Source organism: Trachemys scripta, chromosome 5 (assembly GCF_013100865.1).
Source record: "Trachemys scripta elegans isolate TJP31775 chromosome 5, CAS_Tse_1.0, whole genome shotgun sequence".
Classification (NCBI taxonomy): domain Eukaryota; kingdom Metazoa; phylum Chordata; order Testudines; family Emydidae; genus Trachemys; species Trachemys scripta.
Window position 1 is genome coordinate 90,098,259 of NC_048302.1, and position 17,422 is coordinate 90,115,680.

The window sequence follows — 17,422 nt, forward strand, 5'->3', positions numbered from 1 at the left end:
CTAGCCTCTCCCATTCAGTCAGGCACATCTGTCCCTGTCTCCATGTGTCCCTGAATCCTCTCTCTCCCCCATGTGTCCCTGCACTCCCACTCCGCCATCCATCACCCATGTGTCTCTGCACCCCCACTAAGCCACATCTCCTCCCCCCAGCTTGTGTCCCTGCACTCCCCTCCCACATGTCCCTACACCCCCACTCACCCACCCCTCCTGCCCCTGACCCCATGTGTCCCTGCACCCTCTCCCCCATCTCCATATGGCCCTGCACCCCCACTCCCATTCAGCCCCGGCTCAATTCTGTCACCCCACTAGCTCCTCTGCCCTCACCCCAGTCTGTCCCCCCAACTAGCCTTCTGAAACCCAGTCTATGTGACCCCCGCAGCATCATGTGCCCCACTCTGTCCCCCCTACCCTAGATCCTGTGCCTCCTCACCTGGCCCCATGGGCAGGGTGCTGTGAGGAACACAGCCACTGCCCCGTCCCTTTCCATGGCTGGCTATTCTGGACCAGAGCTGGCTGGCCTCCCTTTTGGTGCCGCAGCAGCCCCTGGTGGGCAAAAGGTGTAATTGCAGCGTCCCTCCAGCAGAATGTCTTTTCTTGAGGAGGGGTGAAGGAATCTGCAGGAGACATGAATTCTGCACCTGTGTAGTGGCACAGAATTCCCCCAGGAATAAATTTAAGCTTACTTGAACAACCCCTTCTTCCAATGTTACCCTAAAATCATTTATGGACTTTCCCTGAATAATGTGTGATTTAAGAAATGACCAGTTTCGAAAGATACTCACTGTGCAGTTCCTCTTGAACAGATGAGCTTGGAGAAATTGTCTCTGCATAAAAAAAACTTTCGCATTACACTAGCCCCTTACATATCTTTTGAAGCATACAGCATTCTAGCATAGCAGTATATCCTTTTAAAATCGATTTGCCTTTACATGAACAGTATTAAAAATAATAAGATTGCACAAGTGCCCTTTAGCAAATTATACTGGGACTTTCAACACAGAAATGCTCTGCACTACTACTAAGCCTAAACACTGAAATTTAACCCAATTTAATGAATCAGAAGAGAAAGAACTCTGAATTACATAGGCATAAATGCATCTTAATTTGGTGTTGTAAACAGAAATTAAACTCAGCTAAAATGAATTTAAGCAGCGGTTCTAGACCAACACCTTGTGTGGCAAGTTCAGATGAGTGAATATTTGAAACATGAGCCACAGAAAAATCTGAAGTCAGTTTCTGAAACCAACACAAATACCGTTTATTTGTGGGATATCATTTTACATTAACTCCAGCAAAACCTAAAAACCAATCAGCTGAACTCAGGTAAGGTGGCATAACAGTTCTTTAGTCAGGTTGTGAGTCACAGGACTTTAGCACACCTCATATAAGATGCAAATACCTAAGACATAAAAGCATTCACAGTTATAAGTTAACTGCTGTTCCTGTAACAGCAGTGTCAGTAGAAACTATTTTGTGATAACACAAAATCAACCCACATTTTGGTCTCATTTACAGACAACCTACAGTTTAGTTGGTGGATGGAGTCTATACACTTATACAACAATATGAAAGGAGAAAGTATAAGGCTTATAAGAGGTATTTTAGCAGTTATAATTAAAATGAGGGGCACAAGCTAACTTTTAAAGCTGTCTGTATAAACTTCAAGAGTATTTAACAATTTGTTAGGCTTGTGACCAAGGGCCAACAGAAATCTGGAAAAATCCTAGCAAAACTGAGGTATACTTCTACCCCTCCAAAAACAAGGCTGCAGAACATTAAGTCAGTAGCCCCATGCCAGGTCTCACTAACTGATTGCACTAGGCACATCTGTGATGAAATAATGAAACAATGAGTTTGTGAGGCTACAGGGAAAACTACAGTTCTCTATGAAAAGTCAGAAACTTAATGATTAAAGTGTTAAAATACACTACATGCATTCATTCCAAATTTGTATTGTAGTTTAAAAAATATTAAAATAGGTTGTTTAGACTGAAAACTGGAGTTGCCACTTTCTTGAATAGACTTGCTTAAAGAAAGAAAGGGGGAGGTTGATCTAGACTAGGTAATAAAGGTAATACATAGGATTAAATGGAGCAAGTTCCTGTCTGTTAGTATTAGATTGTTTTAGTCTATTTGGCAATAGAAGGAATCATATGTGTAAATTTGATATTGTTACGTTTTCCTGTAATTAATATTATCCTTAAAATCTATTAAATAAGGAACTCTAACAAATCCCATCATCTATCGATCTTAAGTATTTATAGGATGCCAAACACTGTAGTATCTGGGTACTAATTTCCTCACTAACCAACTCACTGTCTCATTTCTCTTGAATACCAAAAGAAGTTAACACACAGATCATTAAACCTCAACTACACAATTATTTTACATCAGAAAAACATGTACAGAACTTGCAACACTTTGCCACAATGATCTATGTCTCAGATTTTGCTTCGAGGCCAAGAAGTTGGCAAATTTTGTGCATCTTCTCCTGCAAAACAAGGAATAAGCTGAAGTGCCAGTCATTTCATTACATTTAAAGAAAAGTGTACAGAACAAAAAGCAAAAGTGAACTGTTTAGGGAGTTCCCACTGTTTAAAAAAAAAAAAAAAAAAAAAGGGTAGTGCTTTTGAGATTTATCACTGAAAGCCATGAAGTCTTCTGTTTATCCACAGACCAGATACAGCTCAAGCAACAGGAGTGCAAGTTTCCATACATTAACTAGTCAACATGGATTGGCTTAGTTCAGTCTTGGGTCCATTTCTTTTTTTGGCCTCTACACTGTAAATGCCAACAAAAGTGAAAATTATCTGCAGATATATTAGTGATTTGATTTAAGAGGACACCTATTAGAAACTCCCCGGAGACTCATATAGGAAACTGGAAGCAGATGAAAAAGTATGTATTTTCAGTCACTATTAACCTGTTTCACATTCAAACCAGTTCCTTGGGCCCTGCTCCCCGTGAACTGTATGCAAAGCAAATAAGAGCAGTATATCAATTTACCCAGCATAAGTAACCGTAAAAAGTGCATGTGTGAGGGGAGGGGTTAATTAAATTTTAGATTCTGTTAAAGTAAAATCTGCAAAAAACATCTGGATGATCTGAACAGATTTCTGTTGACCCTGATTATGACAGTAATATCTATAATGATTACAAGTTTCTTTGGCTTCTGCCTCCATTATTGGAAGCCAGATTATTCATGACATACAAAATTAATTATGCAACAAATCTTGTATTTTAACTGTGCCACTGTGCTAAAAACTTGTCTGGAATTGTAACTAGCCTAACATGTAAGAACACTTATAGGGTTTTACCTAGTTTTCTAGCAACCACTATTTAGCCTAATTTTACAAGCTATATTGCTTCCAAGTTTACTTTTTAAAAGAACTAAACCAGTAGCTCCACAGATATTTTCCCTATGGCTATACTCACTGTAATATATACATTTACATTAGAAGTCTTATTAAAACACATGTGTTTTAATAAGAGACTTATTGTAAACATTAAATACCACACACCATTTAATTACTGACTTGTGCAAACTGGCATCAAACACGTAAATCATGTTATAACGTAACAGTTTACAAACAGGCAACAATTATTTACGCTTTGTCACTATGAAATTTTAAGATTTCTATTTGTTTTTTAATCCCATGACAAAACATGGTGGGGGGAGGCAGTATATGCATTTTACCATAACATGATTATAGATTTTGTATATGCGCATATACTGGATATACATACGTAACTTTTGTCTTAGGTGACTGAATTAGGGAAAAACAAGTTTAAACACAAAATGACCACTAATAGCAAAGGAACTGTGACTCTGGTCCAGAGCAGCAAGATTAGTATGCTTTTGGTCAACTAGGCTTAATTCTGCACACACTGAAGTGAACAGGAGTTTTATCAGTGACTTTAGTAAGAGCAGAATAGGGCCTTCAGTACAGCTGAAAATTTCACATTCAACATAAAGTACTTTTTAGGATCACAATCTAGAAAGGTTTCAAAACTGCTAATACCTTTAAAAATATTTCTGCAGCGAAGTAATGTTACTGCTTTATTCCAAAATATTCAGTGGCTGACTTTGTTAAAATATACCATTTTGGGACCATGCTCACAAATCCTTAGGGACCAAAGTATAAGTTTAATAGCACCAGAAACTATGACAATCTATTTAAAAAAAATTAATACTGATGTTATTTTATGAAACGGAAGTCAAAGATGACATGACAAAATACAGAACTTAAAAACACATCCCAGTCATTCATTTTCTTCAAATAAATGGCTAAAACTTTCCTATACAAATAATCAAATTAATGAAATTAAGAAGTGGCCCTTACTAATGGTATTGTATATTTAACTCCTTAATGCTGGTGTTTAATGTGCCCATTGCCTGCAATGGACATTTGGCCAGGAAAATCCAATCCCCAGCATGAAAGTACTTAGGCTTTCACTATTCAATATAATTTTTACTTACTTAGAAACACAAAATTATAGCATGGGAAAGACTAACTAAAGTTACAAACAAAAACTAAACATAGGTTTAACTGTTGGCTGGGAATAATGAGCCTTAATTCCGCAGCTAAACACTAATTTTAGATAAAAAGTTTAAATTTCACTTTATAGCAACATAGTTCGAACAGTCTTGGTACACCAAAAATAAAAGGAATATGCCAAAGGCAATTTACAAAAGTCTAAAACCCATTTTTAAAAGGTACTTTAATTTGTTCACTTGTACCTATATTCAAACTACTGCAGTTTTGACATTAAAAAGCCAGGACTTTCTTCTCCAAGTGGAAATCATCTGTGGCATGTACAACTATTACAATTTTAATAATAATAATATTATTAATAATAATAATAATAAAAAGACATCAATACTTCTTACTAAACAAAAGTGATGTTTGACATATGCCTGTGAAGAAAATCATAATGCACCTCTCCTTGTCTCAAAAATTGGCATCTTAAACAGTAAAATTAGAACTGCCAACAGTTCCTCCTCATGATAACTATGTTCAAACAGACTTAATTTTGTTTTCTGAAACACTACATTTGAGACCGAATGAAAAACAAAAACTAGAAGTTACATGTTCATTGAAGGTGACTAGAAATATGCCACAAAATTATTTTTACAATACATTTCTCCAGAAATAATCCCTAGGTGAAGCTTTTTTATACACATATACAAAATTTAGACAGCAATATACACATAATCACAGTGAGGATGCTGGCAAGCTCACCAATCTGTAGTGTAAATACAAAATGCAAAGCAGCCTTCAAAGAGAACAATGCTACACAGCAAGCATAGCTGGCCTGTTAAATAGCAAACACCAAAAGTTCCCTGCAAAAGGGATACAGTGCAAGAAAAGCAGCATGCGCTTTGATACAAACAGCAGTTTATGGCTAATGGTTGACAACTGTGGTAACAGTGACTCTTGAGCGGCTGTGCATAGTAAACTCCTATGTCATCTGTTTCCCTTTATACCACTCCACAAATTCATCCAACAATACTGGCCCTGTAGGGAGATATCAAATAATTATATTTTACATAAATCTTGGAAGAGGGGCTGCAGGAGTAGGGGCATATGGAGAAAACCGAAGGAATACTTACATGCCCCATCTTCATCATAATTACTGAGGTCAAGGTTAATTGTTCTGCTGAATTCTAGCACATTACACCATTGGTCCTTGTTGATAACTTTGTATTTTGATTGCTGTTTAAGATAAGAAGTGTAAGTTACTAAAACAAATTTGGAGTTTACAATGTGAAAGAAATCACTTCGAATCTGCAGGTTTTTAACAGAACTCAAATGCAATAAAGGATAATGATTGAAGCTCTAAACCAATGGAAGGTGTAATTTTAGGGCTTGGACACTGCATTTTAAGTGTTCTGAATTTACAAAATGACAATTTTGAAAATAAGCACTGAGTCGTATTTCAGTAGTCTACTAGTACTAACATCATTAAAATATTAATATTTCAGAGAAAAAACAAGTAAAACGTGAATCTGTTTCAAACTGAAACTTTGTTGTATACCTCTAGGAACTGGTGGAATACTGGAAAAAGAGGCCATGTTTTTCCCAGTAGAAGTCCTAACATGCACTTGGCAGTATTTATGTCTAGGCTGCGCTGGTCCTTTTCCTGTTGGAAGGGAAGAAACAAAGTTATCTCAATATTACTCATTTGCACCACTGTTCACTCTTGGCACATCATGAAAACTACTGCTAAATTGCAGGCAACCTGTATATTAAGCACTGTATTGTTTTAACATATATAACAAAGTAAGACTTCCCAATGAAAACTCTGTTTCTTTACTGCTATTGGCCATGCTATAGAAAGAGCAGTTACTTTTCATACTAACTGTAGTTCAAGGATCCCTACTGTAGATGAAGCAGCCACTCTTGGGGTACAATTTCAGAACTTTCTGGAAAGCAGCAACTGCTTAAGAGTGAAAATCTGGTCAACACATGGTCTTCTGGATGGAAATTCAGCCTGCTCTTGCCTTAGCTTTGCTTCAACCACCTCCTTTATACTGCTTAAGATGATATTGCAGAAAAAGACGGTTACTCACCGTTGTAACTGTTGTTCTTCGAGATGTGTTGCTCATATCCATTCCATTAGGTGTGTGCGCGCCGCGTGCACGATCGTCGGAAGATTTTCTACCCTAGCAACACCGGCGGGTCGGCTGTGGAGCCCCCTAGAGTGGCGCCTTCATGGCGCTGAATATATACCCCAGCCGACCCGGCGCCCCCTCAGTTCCTTCTTGCCGGCTACTCCGACAGTGGGGACGGGGGGCGGGTTTGGAATGGATATGAGCAACACATCTCGAAGAACAACAGTTACAACGGTGAGTAACCGTCTTTTCTTCTTCGAGTGCTTGCTCATATCCATTCCATTAGGTGACTCCCAAGCCCAACTTAGGTGGTGGGGTCGGAGTGAGACATTGCTGTGTGCAAAACCGCTGATCCGAATGCAGCATCGTCCCTGGACTGCTGCACTAGTGCATAGTGAGCTGTAAACGTGTGGACTGATGACCAAACCGCCGCTCTACAAATGTCCTGTATCGGAACATGTGCCAGGAAAGCAGTCGAGGAGGCTTGGGCCCTCGTGGAGTGAGCGGTGAGGTGCGGTGCTGAGACACCTGCCAGGTCATAGCAAGTCCGGATGCAAGACGTAATCCAGGAGGATAGGCGTTGTGAGGAGACCGGTGAGCCTTTCATTCGGTCGGCCACTGCAACGAAGAGTTGCGTCGTCTTTCTAAAGTGCTTTGTGCGGTCAATATAGAAGGCCAGGGCCCTTCGTACGTCCAGGGAATGCAAACGTTGATCCTGGCGAGTGGCATGTGGTTTGGGATAAAAGACCGGGAGAAATATGTCCTGGTTGATATGAAAAGGAGAAACCACCTTAGGGAGAAAGGCAGGATGTGGACGAAGCTGCACTTTATCCTTATGAAAAACTGTGTAAGGGGGCTCAGATGTAAGCGCCCTGAGTTCAGAAACGCGCCTTGCTGAGGTGATGGCTACGAGGAAGGCTGTCTTCCAGGATAGGTACAGAAGTGAACAGGTGGCCAGTGGCTCGAATGGAGGACCTGTGAGCTTGGAGAGAACCAGGTTGAGGTCCCACGTCGGGACGGGCTGACGTTGTTGTGGGTACGTCCGGTCTAAGCCCTTGAGGAATCTAACGACCATCGGGTTAGAGAATACCGAGGACGCGAGTTCCCCTGGGTGAAAGGCCGATATAGCGGCCAGGTGAACTCTAATTGAAGATATCGCCAACCCCTGCTGTTTTAGGGAGAGGAGATATTCCAAAATGAGAGGAATGGGTGCCTGCAACGGGGACGTGGCTCGTTGTTCGCACCAACAGGAGAACCGCTTCCACTTGGCCAGGTACGTGGTGCGTGTTGAGGGCTTCCTACTGCTCAGCAGAATCTGTTGGACAGAGTGCGAGCATTGCTGCTCTGCCTGGGTGAACCATGGAGCAGCCACGCCGTGAGGTGGAGTGATTGCAGGTCGGGGTGACGCAGCCGGCCGTGGTCCTGAGAGATGAGATCCGGACATAATGGAAGCGGGATCGGTGTCTGAACCGAGAGTTCCAACAGTGTGGTGTACCAATGTTGTCTCGGCCACGCTGGAGCGATCAGAATTACCTGTGCCTGGTCTCTGCGCAATTTGAGCAGTACCTTGTGGACCAGAGGAAACGGAGGGAAGGCATAAAACAGGTGGTCTTTCCAGGGAAGGAGAAACGCATCCGAGAGGGAGCCCGGAGCTCGACCTTGTAGGGAGCAGAACACGTGGCACTTCCTGTTGTCTCGAGATGCAAACAGGTCTATCTGGGGAAACCCCCACCTCTGGAAGATGGAATGTATGATGTCCGGACGGATAGACCACTCGTGCGTCTGGAAGGACCTGCTGAGTCGGTCCGCTAGAGTGTTCTGGACTCCAGGGAGGAACGATGCCGTGAGATGGATTGAGTGGGCGATGCAGAAGTCCCACAGGCGAATGGCCTCTTGGCATAGAATTGACGAACGTGCTCCTCCTTGCTTGTTGATGTAAAACATGGCCGTGGTGTTGTCGATGAGAACTAACACACAGCGGCCACGTAGGAGATTGAGGAATGCCTGGCACGCCAGGCGCACCGCCATCAGTTCCCGAACATTGATGTGCAGGGCTAACTGGGGTGCAGTCCACAGGCCCTGGGTATGGTGTTCGTTGAGATGGGCGCCCCAACCCAGAGATGACGCGTCTGTGACCAGGTGCAGAGAGGGTTGTGGGGCGTGAAATGGCATCCCCTCGCAGACCACATTGTGATCTAGCCACCAGGTGAGGGAGGCCAGGACCGAGTTCGGGACCGTGACCACCATGTTCAGGCTGTCCCGATGTGGACGGTATATTGATGACACCCAGGTTTGAAGTGGGCGAAGCCGAAGTCTGGCATGCCTGGTTACGTACGTGCAGGAAGCCATGTGACCCAGCAGGGTAAGGCACGACCTCACCGTGGTAGTTGGGAAGGCCTTGAGCCCTTGAATGAGGTTCGTGATGGTGCCAAAGCGGTTGTCTGGCAGGATGGCTTGTGCACGTCTGGAGTCTAGAACTGCGCCGATGAATTCTATTCTCTGGGTAGGTTCTAGAGTGGATTTGTCCTTGTTGAGTAGGATGCCCAACTCGTTGAATGTGTGCACTATTCTGTGGACGTGAGCTTGAACTTGCTCCTTGGTGCGACCGCGCACCAGCCAGTCGTCTAGGTACGGGAACACCTGTATCCCTTGCCGACGAAGGTACGCTGCCACGACAGCCATACATTTCGTGAACACTCTTGGGGCCGAGGATAGGCCGAAGGGAAGGACTGCAAATTGGTAGTGCACCGTGTTTACCACGAATCGCAGGAAGCGTCTGTGAGGTGGGTAAATTGAGATGTGAAAGTATGCGTCTTTCATGTCGAGGGCGGCGAACCAGTCTCCAGGATCGAGGGAAGGGATAATGGCCCCCAAAGAGACCATGCGGAACTTCAACTTTACTACGAATTTGTTGAGTCCGCGCAAGTCCAAGATGGGCCGCAGACCTCCTTTGGACTTGGGGATCAGGAAGTAACGGGAATAAAATCCCCTGCCCCTTAACTCTATCGGAACCTCCTCTATGGCCCCCATGGCCAGGAGCGTAGAAACCTCCTGTATAAGAAGTTGCTCGTGAGAAGGGTCCCTGAAGAGGGACGGGGAGGGGGGGTGGGAGGGGGGGATAGAAGAAAACTGGATAGCGTATCCCCTCTCCACCGTGCGGAGGACCCAACGGTCCGAAGTTATAAGGGACCAAGCACGGTGGAAGTGGGAGAGGCGATCCCGAAAGGAGGGGGCTGGATCCTGGGGGATGACTGGGGCGCCGTCCTCGACCGCACCTTCAAAAGTTCTGCCTGGGGCCTGAAGGTGGTCTAGGTGGCCCCTGGTTCTGGCCGGGTTGAGGGCCGGTCCACCTTCTCCTACCACCTCGCCCTCGCCTCCGGGCCGAGTCTTGTCTCTGACGAGGGGGGGGGGGGTAGAAGCGCTGAGGCTGCGGCCTAAATGGTCTGCGCTGAGGGCCCACAACATGCATCCCCAGGGAGCGCATGATTGTTCTCGAGTCCTTGAGGCTCTGCAGGCGAGAGTCCGTCTTGTCCGAGAACAATCCATGTCCCTCAAAGGGCAGATCCTGTAGGGTTTGCTGCAGCTCCGGAGGCAAACCCGAAACTTGAAGCCAGGAGATCCTCCGCATAGCGATACCCGAAGCCAGGGTCCTCGCAGCCGAGTCTGCTATGTCCAAGGAGGCCTGCAAGGAGGTCCGAGCCACCTTCTTACCCTCCTCTACCATGGCTCCAAACTCTTCCCTGGACTCTTGGGGAATCAACTCCTTAAACTTCCCCATAGAGTTCCAGGAGTTAAAATTGTAGCGGCTCAGTAGCGCCTGTTGGTTCGCCGCTCTAAGTTGCAGCCCTCCGGCTGAGTAAACCTTACGGCCAAACAAATCGAGCCGCTTAGCCTCTTTTGATTTTGGCGCTGCAGCCTGCTGGCCGTGGCGCTCTCGTGCGTTCACTGATGCCACCACCAGTGAACACGGTTGGGGGTGGGTATACAAGTACCCGTAGTCCTTCGACGGGACAAAGTATTTCCGTTCCACCCCTCTCGCTGTGGGTGGGATAGAGGCAGGAGTTTGCCATATCGTATCCGCATTGGTTTGTATCGTGCGGATCAGGGGTAACGCTACCCTCGATGGGGCATCCGCTCCGAGGATATTCACTATCGGGTCGTGCACCTCCACTACCTCCTCCGCCTGCAGGTCCATATTACGGGCCATCCTGCGCAGAAGATCCTGGTGAGCCCGAAGATCTATTGGAGGTGGGCCCGTGCACGATGTGCCCGCCACTGCCTCGTCCGGCGAAGAAGAGGAAGATGCCTCCGGTGGAACAGGATCCAAGGGCTGGTCCTGGTCTCCCTGTTCCTGGGCCGGAGCATCACCTGCGCCTGGGTCCAGGGCGTCAGGCGGTGCGGACACGGAAGCCTCCATGTCCCCTGGTGGAGGCCGAGAGATGGTGGACTCCGGGACCCTTCTGACGGAGTGACTCGAGCGAGAGGTCGAGGGTATTGGAGCCCCTTGCTCCTGATGGTACGCCCACGGGGTCCAGAACGACCAGTGAGATGGGCCATGAGAATGGTCCTCTGTCATCTCCCGCCAATGGCCCAAGTCCTGTTCCTCGGCTTGCCCTTGAGGGGGATATGCCGATCTCGAGAGGTCCTCCGAGGAGTGGGACACCGATCTCGATGGCCACGGCGGTGCCGAGAGCGTCGAGACGATTCCCGTGGGCTGCGGTGCCGCACGGTGCCGGTCCGGAGATGATCTATCTCTACGCGGTGCCGGCGATCGGTGCCGGGACCGCGACCGGTGCCGATGACCTCGTCGGTGCCGGGAGTCAGATCTGGACCTCGACGAGGACCTGGAGTATGCCCGGTGCCGGGAGCGGCCTCTCGACGTCGAGCGTCGACCGTAGCGGTGCCGAGAACTACGTCTCGACGTTGATCGGTGCCGACGATCATAGCGGTGCCGAGACGTAGAGCGGTGCCGCGAAGAAGATCTTGGCCGCGAGTACGACCGGTGCCGAGGCGATATTCGGTGCCGGGACTGCGAGCGGCGTGGGGACCTGCTTCGGGACCTGGATCGGTGCCGAGGTTCCAGCCCTTGCGATGGAGGGCGCATCAATGCAGGTTTCCCCCTCGACTGGACCGGGCGAGTCAACGGTGCCGTCGGTGCCGGTGGTTGAGGCGGTGCCGGCTCCGTGAGAGCTATTAAGTCTCTCGCCGCCGTGAAGGTCTCTGGAGTCGACGGGAGGCACTGTATCACCGCCGGCCTCGGTGGAGACGCTATCTGCACCGGACTCAACGGCCTCGGCGCCGGAGTCGACGGTGCTGGAGGCACCTGTTTCCGGTGCTCCACCGGCGGACGCGGCTCTACCCCCGGCACTGGGGGAGCCGGCGTCTTCGGCACGGAGGTCCCCGTCTTATGGGCTTTTTTATGCCCCGGGGATAATGACCGGCGCCGAGGCACTTGCTGTGCTTGCGGTGCCGACGAGGTCCGGTGCCGGGGAGGCTTGTCCGACGCCACTCGCGTGGTCGTCATGGCCGGTGCCGCCGGGGCACTGCGCACCGAGGCGCTAGGTGCCGGGGCCTGACTTGTAGATGGAGCGTCCGGACTAAGTGCCGCCTCCATCAGGAGTTGCCGGAGCCGAAAGTCCCGCTCCTTCTTGGTCCTTGGTCTGAAGGCCTTACAGATCTTGCACTTATCTGTTTGATGGGACTCTCCCAGGCACTTCAGACAGGAGTCGTGCGGGTCGCTCGTGGGCATAGGCTTAGCGCAGGAGGCGCACTGCTTGAAGCCGGGAGCGTTGGGCATGAGCCCGGCCCCGCGGCCGGGGAAGAAAGGGGGAGACGACCCCCTTAATCCCCTGAACTACTTAGAACAACTATAACAACTTTTTAAAAACTATTTAACTATTTAACTATAAACACTATAACTATAACTATAACTGCGAATAACCAACAAAGCTAGGGAGAGTGGAGAACAGCTAAGCAGCGCTCCACAGTTCCAACGACCGTCAGGGGCGGTAAGAAGGAACTGAGGGGGGCGCCGGGTCGGCTGGGGTATATATTCAGCGCCATGAAGGCGCCACTCTAGGGGGCTCCACAGCCGACCCGCCGGTGTTGCTAGGGTAGAAAATCTTCCGACGATCGTGCACGCGGCGCGCACACACCTAATGGAATGGATATGAGCAAGCACTCGAAGAAGAACCCTTCTTTCAGTGACAAACAAGTGTTTACAGGACCAATTTAAGATTCATGTATGCCTATGTAATTCAGAGTTTTTTCTCTTCTGATTCATTAAATTTGGTTAAATTTCAGAGTTTAGACTTAGTAGCAGTGCAGAAAATTTCTGTGTTGAAAGTCCCAGTATATTTTGCTAAAGGGCACTTTCCTGTTATTGCAGTTGCTTAGGTCACCTCTCTGATATTTTGATTACAATGTTGACAAGTTGGGTAATTCTATCAATGGTCATTATCACAAGTTTTCAACATTTCCTGGAAGACCTGGTCTTCGCCTGTAGCTTCCTCAGATTTTATATTTTTTATTTTGTCTTTCACTTTGTGCCATGAGATGTTATCTCTAATTCTGAGTGTGCTCCTGGCAGACTAGGTGCCAGCTCAGGTCAACGTCCCCATGTCTCAACTGAACACTGACAAATACATAGCTGGAATCAGTCTGGGTCACCTGTTTGTTAGAATTATTAAAACAAGTATTAGAATTCTAAGAATGTATTTAGTGTTTAGATTTTATTGGATGTTTTGAGTTCTACATGCATTAATCTCACTTATAACATCTGTATCCCATGTTGTAAGGCAATATTTGAACAGTTACATTGTGAGCTCCTGTGACTCTGTAAATGACCAGACAGGAGAGAGACATTAATTAGCATGAAGGGCTGATATTCAAGAGAAGATGTTACACCCTTCCCAAAAGGAAAGTTCCCTCAATATCATATGATCTATTGTGGGACATTGCAACCGGAATTTCCCTACGTATCATCAAGAAGAGGACAAAAGTCTTTTGTCCTGCTTTCCTCCCTGTGAAGATGAGGAATGCAAATGGACTCCTCCCATCAGCTGTGTTTGCAGCTCCGAGGATATGAGAAGAAGAGAACAAAACCCCTACCATGAAGTAACTGATTATCTATATGATACTTGGACTCTGGGATGGCTACGTGTTTCCAGGTATAAGCAAGAGATCCTCAGCTGCTGAGCCTGGGTTAGCCCTAAAGGACATATACAGCCTTTATTATAGAAGCGTCTATTATTTTTTTGAAACTTAAGACTAACTCATTTGCGTATATATGTTAACCTGCTTTAATTTGTAAATAACTCTTGTTTCCTTTTCCTATTTCATAATTTTTTATATAGTCATTATAGGATTGGTTACAAGCATTGTCTTTGGTGTGATATCTAAGGTGCAATTGACCTGGTGTAAGTGCCTGGTCCTTTGGGGCTGGGAGTAACCTGAATATTGCTATGATTCTTGATGTAAGGGATCATCTATCACAAAGGTATGCTCCCCTAGATGTCGAGCTAGATCCGGTGCTTTGGGAATTTTTTGTTTTTCTTGAATCTGATCTTCAGTCTTGCCACACAAACTGATCACTTTAGATATAAGCTCCTCTATGTATGTTCTAACATCAAAGAGTTGATCTAAATTCCCTTACAATGCATATATGATCATTCTAGTTCCTGGTTAGGGTTGATCAGAAAACAAGAATTCCATTTTGTGAAAAACTACGGTTTCATTCTGCATTGGAAAGAAAAAGATCCTTTTTGCAACTATTTCAGAGACACAGGAGCCAGTAGTCTGTTGGTTAGGACACACAGCTGGGATATGGGAAATCCATGTTCAAGCTCCTGCTCTGAATCAGACAAAGCAGGGACTTGACCCTGGATCGACTGGCTATACAGTCACTCTCCTTTTGTGGTCCAATGAATAAACACAGACATATTTATGCAAAAAGTTTGGTTTTGTCAAGTCAGCATTTTCTGATGGAAAAAATGTGTCAAAAAAAATTCCAAACCAGCTTTATACCTGGTGACTCTGAGGAGTTCCAAGTTACTTGATCTACGTTTTTGCGTGGGAATAGCATTCCATCAATTATGAGTCCTGATACCAAACACAGTATTACCAGTACAGATTTTGTATTTGGAAGAGTGAAATCAGATCAGGATGCCTATCTAACAAGTATTGAGAACACAATTCATAATCTTCTGAAAGAGTTATGAATCAGTATTTATATTACAGCCAGCTTTTGCCACATCAGGTTGTTGGGTTGTGTGATGGGTGTGTGGTTTTAAGAGAAAAAAATCTAATGCTTGTCTTGACAAAGATTAATATGTGGCTCAGTGAAGGAAATTCTGGCTTTACGCTGGAGGTTTTTGTCACATGTTCTCTCCCCTCCTTCATGTACTGTAACGGACTTGGCATCATTCTGCTTTTAAAGTTCATTGTGATGACACTGTACCTCCTCCTCATTTAAGTGTTAAAGGAAAGCTGTAGCCCATTTTGTTGAATAGAACAATTGAGGAGTTCCATGATGATAAGCGTACAGAAAACATAGAGAAGAAAAATAACTGGCATTCCTAAGTCTTGTATCAACCTTATGAAGAGTATCACTGGGGACACTGATATTCCTGTGAGTGTAACGAATGTTACTATTAGACTTTGTACATTTAAAGATTAGGGGTTTTTTTCCTGGTTGAAGAGCAGCTCTCAGCCTGCTTTAACAGTTTAAAAATAACTTATTTTGGACTCCGTTATCGCTCAGTGTCACAAATAGTGACTATCTTGCAAAAAAGTCAGACAACAGACACAGGTTCAGAAACAGCAATTATGAATTTCTTTTGAAATACAAGTATTTTATCAGATTTTTTTAACCAATATAGCTGTCAACTGCTATACTAAATAAGATAGGTGAAGACTCTAAAAGCCTTCAAGACATTTTCTCAGATAAGTGTGCAAGTTTTTAAGGACTGGTGTGTGAATCAGTAAGTTACAGTTTAACCCAGGGGTTCTCAAACTGGGGGTTGGGACCCCTCAGGGGGTTGCGAGGTTATTACATGGGGGGGTCACGAGCTGTCAGCCTCCACCCCAAACCCTGCTTTGCCTCCAGCATTTCTAATGGTGTTTAAAATATATTTTAAAAGTGTTTTTAATTTATAAGGGGCGGGGGTGTCACACTCAGAGGCTTGTTATGTGAAAAGGGTTACCAGTACAAAAGTTTGAGAACCACTGGTTTAACCCAATCATATGCAACATATCTGTCTATCTTAGGTATTCATTACCCTGGTATCTAAGTGCCTCACAATCTTTAATGTATTTATCCCCACAAAATCCCTGTGAGGTAGGGAAGTTCAATGGAACCCCAATTATCCAATTTAATTGAGACTGGGGCCAGATCGGATAACCAAAAATCCAGATAAAACGGAGAATGGGCAGTGGGGCTTGGGCTGACAGCCTGAGACTCCTGCTGTCAGCCCCAGGTAGCTGGTGGTTTGATTAATATGGAAAGCCAAATAATAGAGGCTTGGTTAAATGGGGTTCTACTGTACTATTCCTATTTACAGAGGGGAACTATGGCATAGAGACCAGGACACTGATCCTGAGTGATTGAAGTCAATGGAAACTGTCATTTACTTCAATAGGCCCAGAATCAGGACCCAATTGATTTGTTCAAGATCATAAACGAAGTCTTTGGTGAAGCAGGGGATAGAACCTGTAATCTACCGCACCCAAAATGAACACTAGCCACTGGACTTGTCCTTCACCGCCCCCCTTTTTTCCCTCTGCAATGCTGATATTTGGCATACATAGTATCTGGAAACACACAAAGTCAACTTTAAAGAGTGAAGATTTGTGTGCGTTGGAAGCAATCTTACTTGGCATCCTGAGAACAACTAGTCCCAGACTTGTAGCTGTTGTATGTAAAAGTGAACCCACAGAAAGCAATAAAAATAAAAGTCAGACTGAGTCCTGAACTACTCACCCGTGCAAAATCAAATGCATATCTATAAATTAGCTTAAAATTTGTAGGCTCATTTAATAAGGATCTCAAGTAATCCAAGGAATTTCTCAGTTTCTCTGTTGCATCACATCTACAAAAAAGAAAAGATTGTAATAATCCAACACTAGATTTTCATCTGAACTTTTAGAAAAAGATATCCCAAATATCCTTAGCTTTGTCTTCATTCCCCCACCTCTATATGCTCCCTCCGTGAAAGTTAAATACACATCAGTGGGCTTATCTACACAAGAACATTGCACCAGTTTAACCTAAGGTGTGAATGGAAATTGATTTCTTTAAATTGGTGCAAACCCCTGTGTGGATACACTTATTTTGGTTTAAAAGAGCAGGGGTTTTTTTTAAGTTTAAGTTGATTGGGAGCAGGTTTAAGTTAAACCTAAATAAGCCAGTCAAACTGAAGTAAAAGCATCTGCACAGGGTTTGCACCAATTTAAAAACTGATTTAAGTTACACCACTGCAATTTTCCTGTCCTTACAAGGCTTTGACTAGTATCACAATATTGCAGTTATTTGACAGTTATTTATAGACAAAAATCTATCCTGAATCACAGTGTGGCTTGAGAGCCAAAAAGTCTATTACTGATATGATCTTCTCACTGACACAACTACAAGAGAAATGCAGAGAAAAAAGAAGGCCCCTTTACAAAGCCTTCATTGATCTCACAAAGGCTTTTGACCTTGTCAGTAGAAGCAGACTATTTGTGCTTCTAGAAAAGCTTGGATGCCCCCCAAACCATGATTCGGTCCTTCCATGAAAACATGTATGGCACAGTCCAATATGACGGCTT

At 45.1% G+C, this 17,422-nt stretch overlaps 1 protein-coding gene across 6 annotated transcripts in view; it reads right to left on the bottom strand.

Moving 5' to 3' along the window:
- Positions 1 to 1,229: 1,229 nt before the first annotated feature.
- Positions 1,230 to 17,422, bottom strand: part of DCUN1D4 (defective in cullin neddylation 1 domain containing 4) — a 75,020-nt gene continuing 58,827 nt past the window's right edge. For 5 of the 6 annotated variants that reach the window (XM_034770977.1, XM_034770976.1, XM_034770978.1 and 2 more), the window contains 4 exons: positions 16,596 to 16,704; positions 6,040 to 6,144; positions 5,615 to 5,717; positions 1,230 to 5,519 (listed from right to left, as the gene is read on the bottom strand). In XM_034770977.1, coding sequence (XP_034626868.1) covers positions 5,464 to 5,519; positions 5,615 to 5,717; positions 6,040 to 6,144; positions 16,596 to 16,704 — 373 coding nt within the window. In that variant the 3' untranslated portion in view covers positions 1,230 to 5,463. The remainder of the gene's footprint in view (positions 5,520 to 5,614; positions 5,718 to 6,039; positions 6,145 to 16,595; positions 16,705 to 17,422) is intronic. The other variant, XR_004645788.1, reaches the window with a different exon arrangement.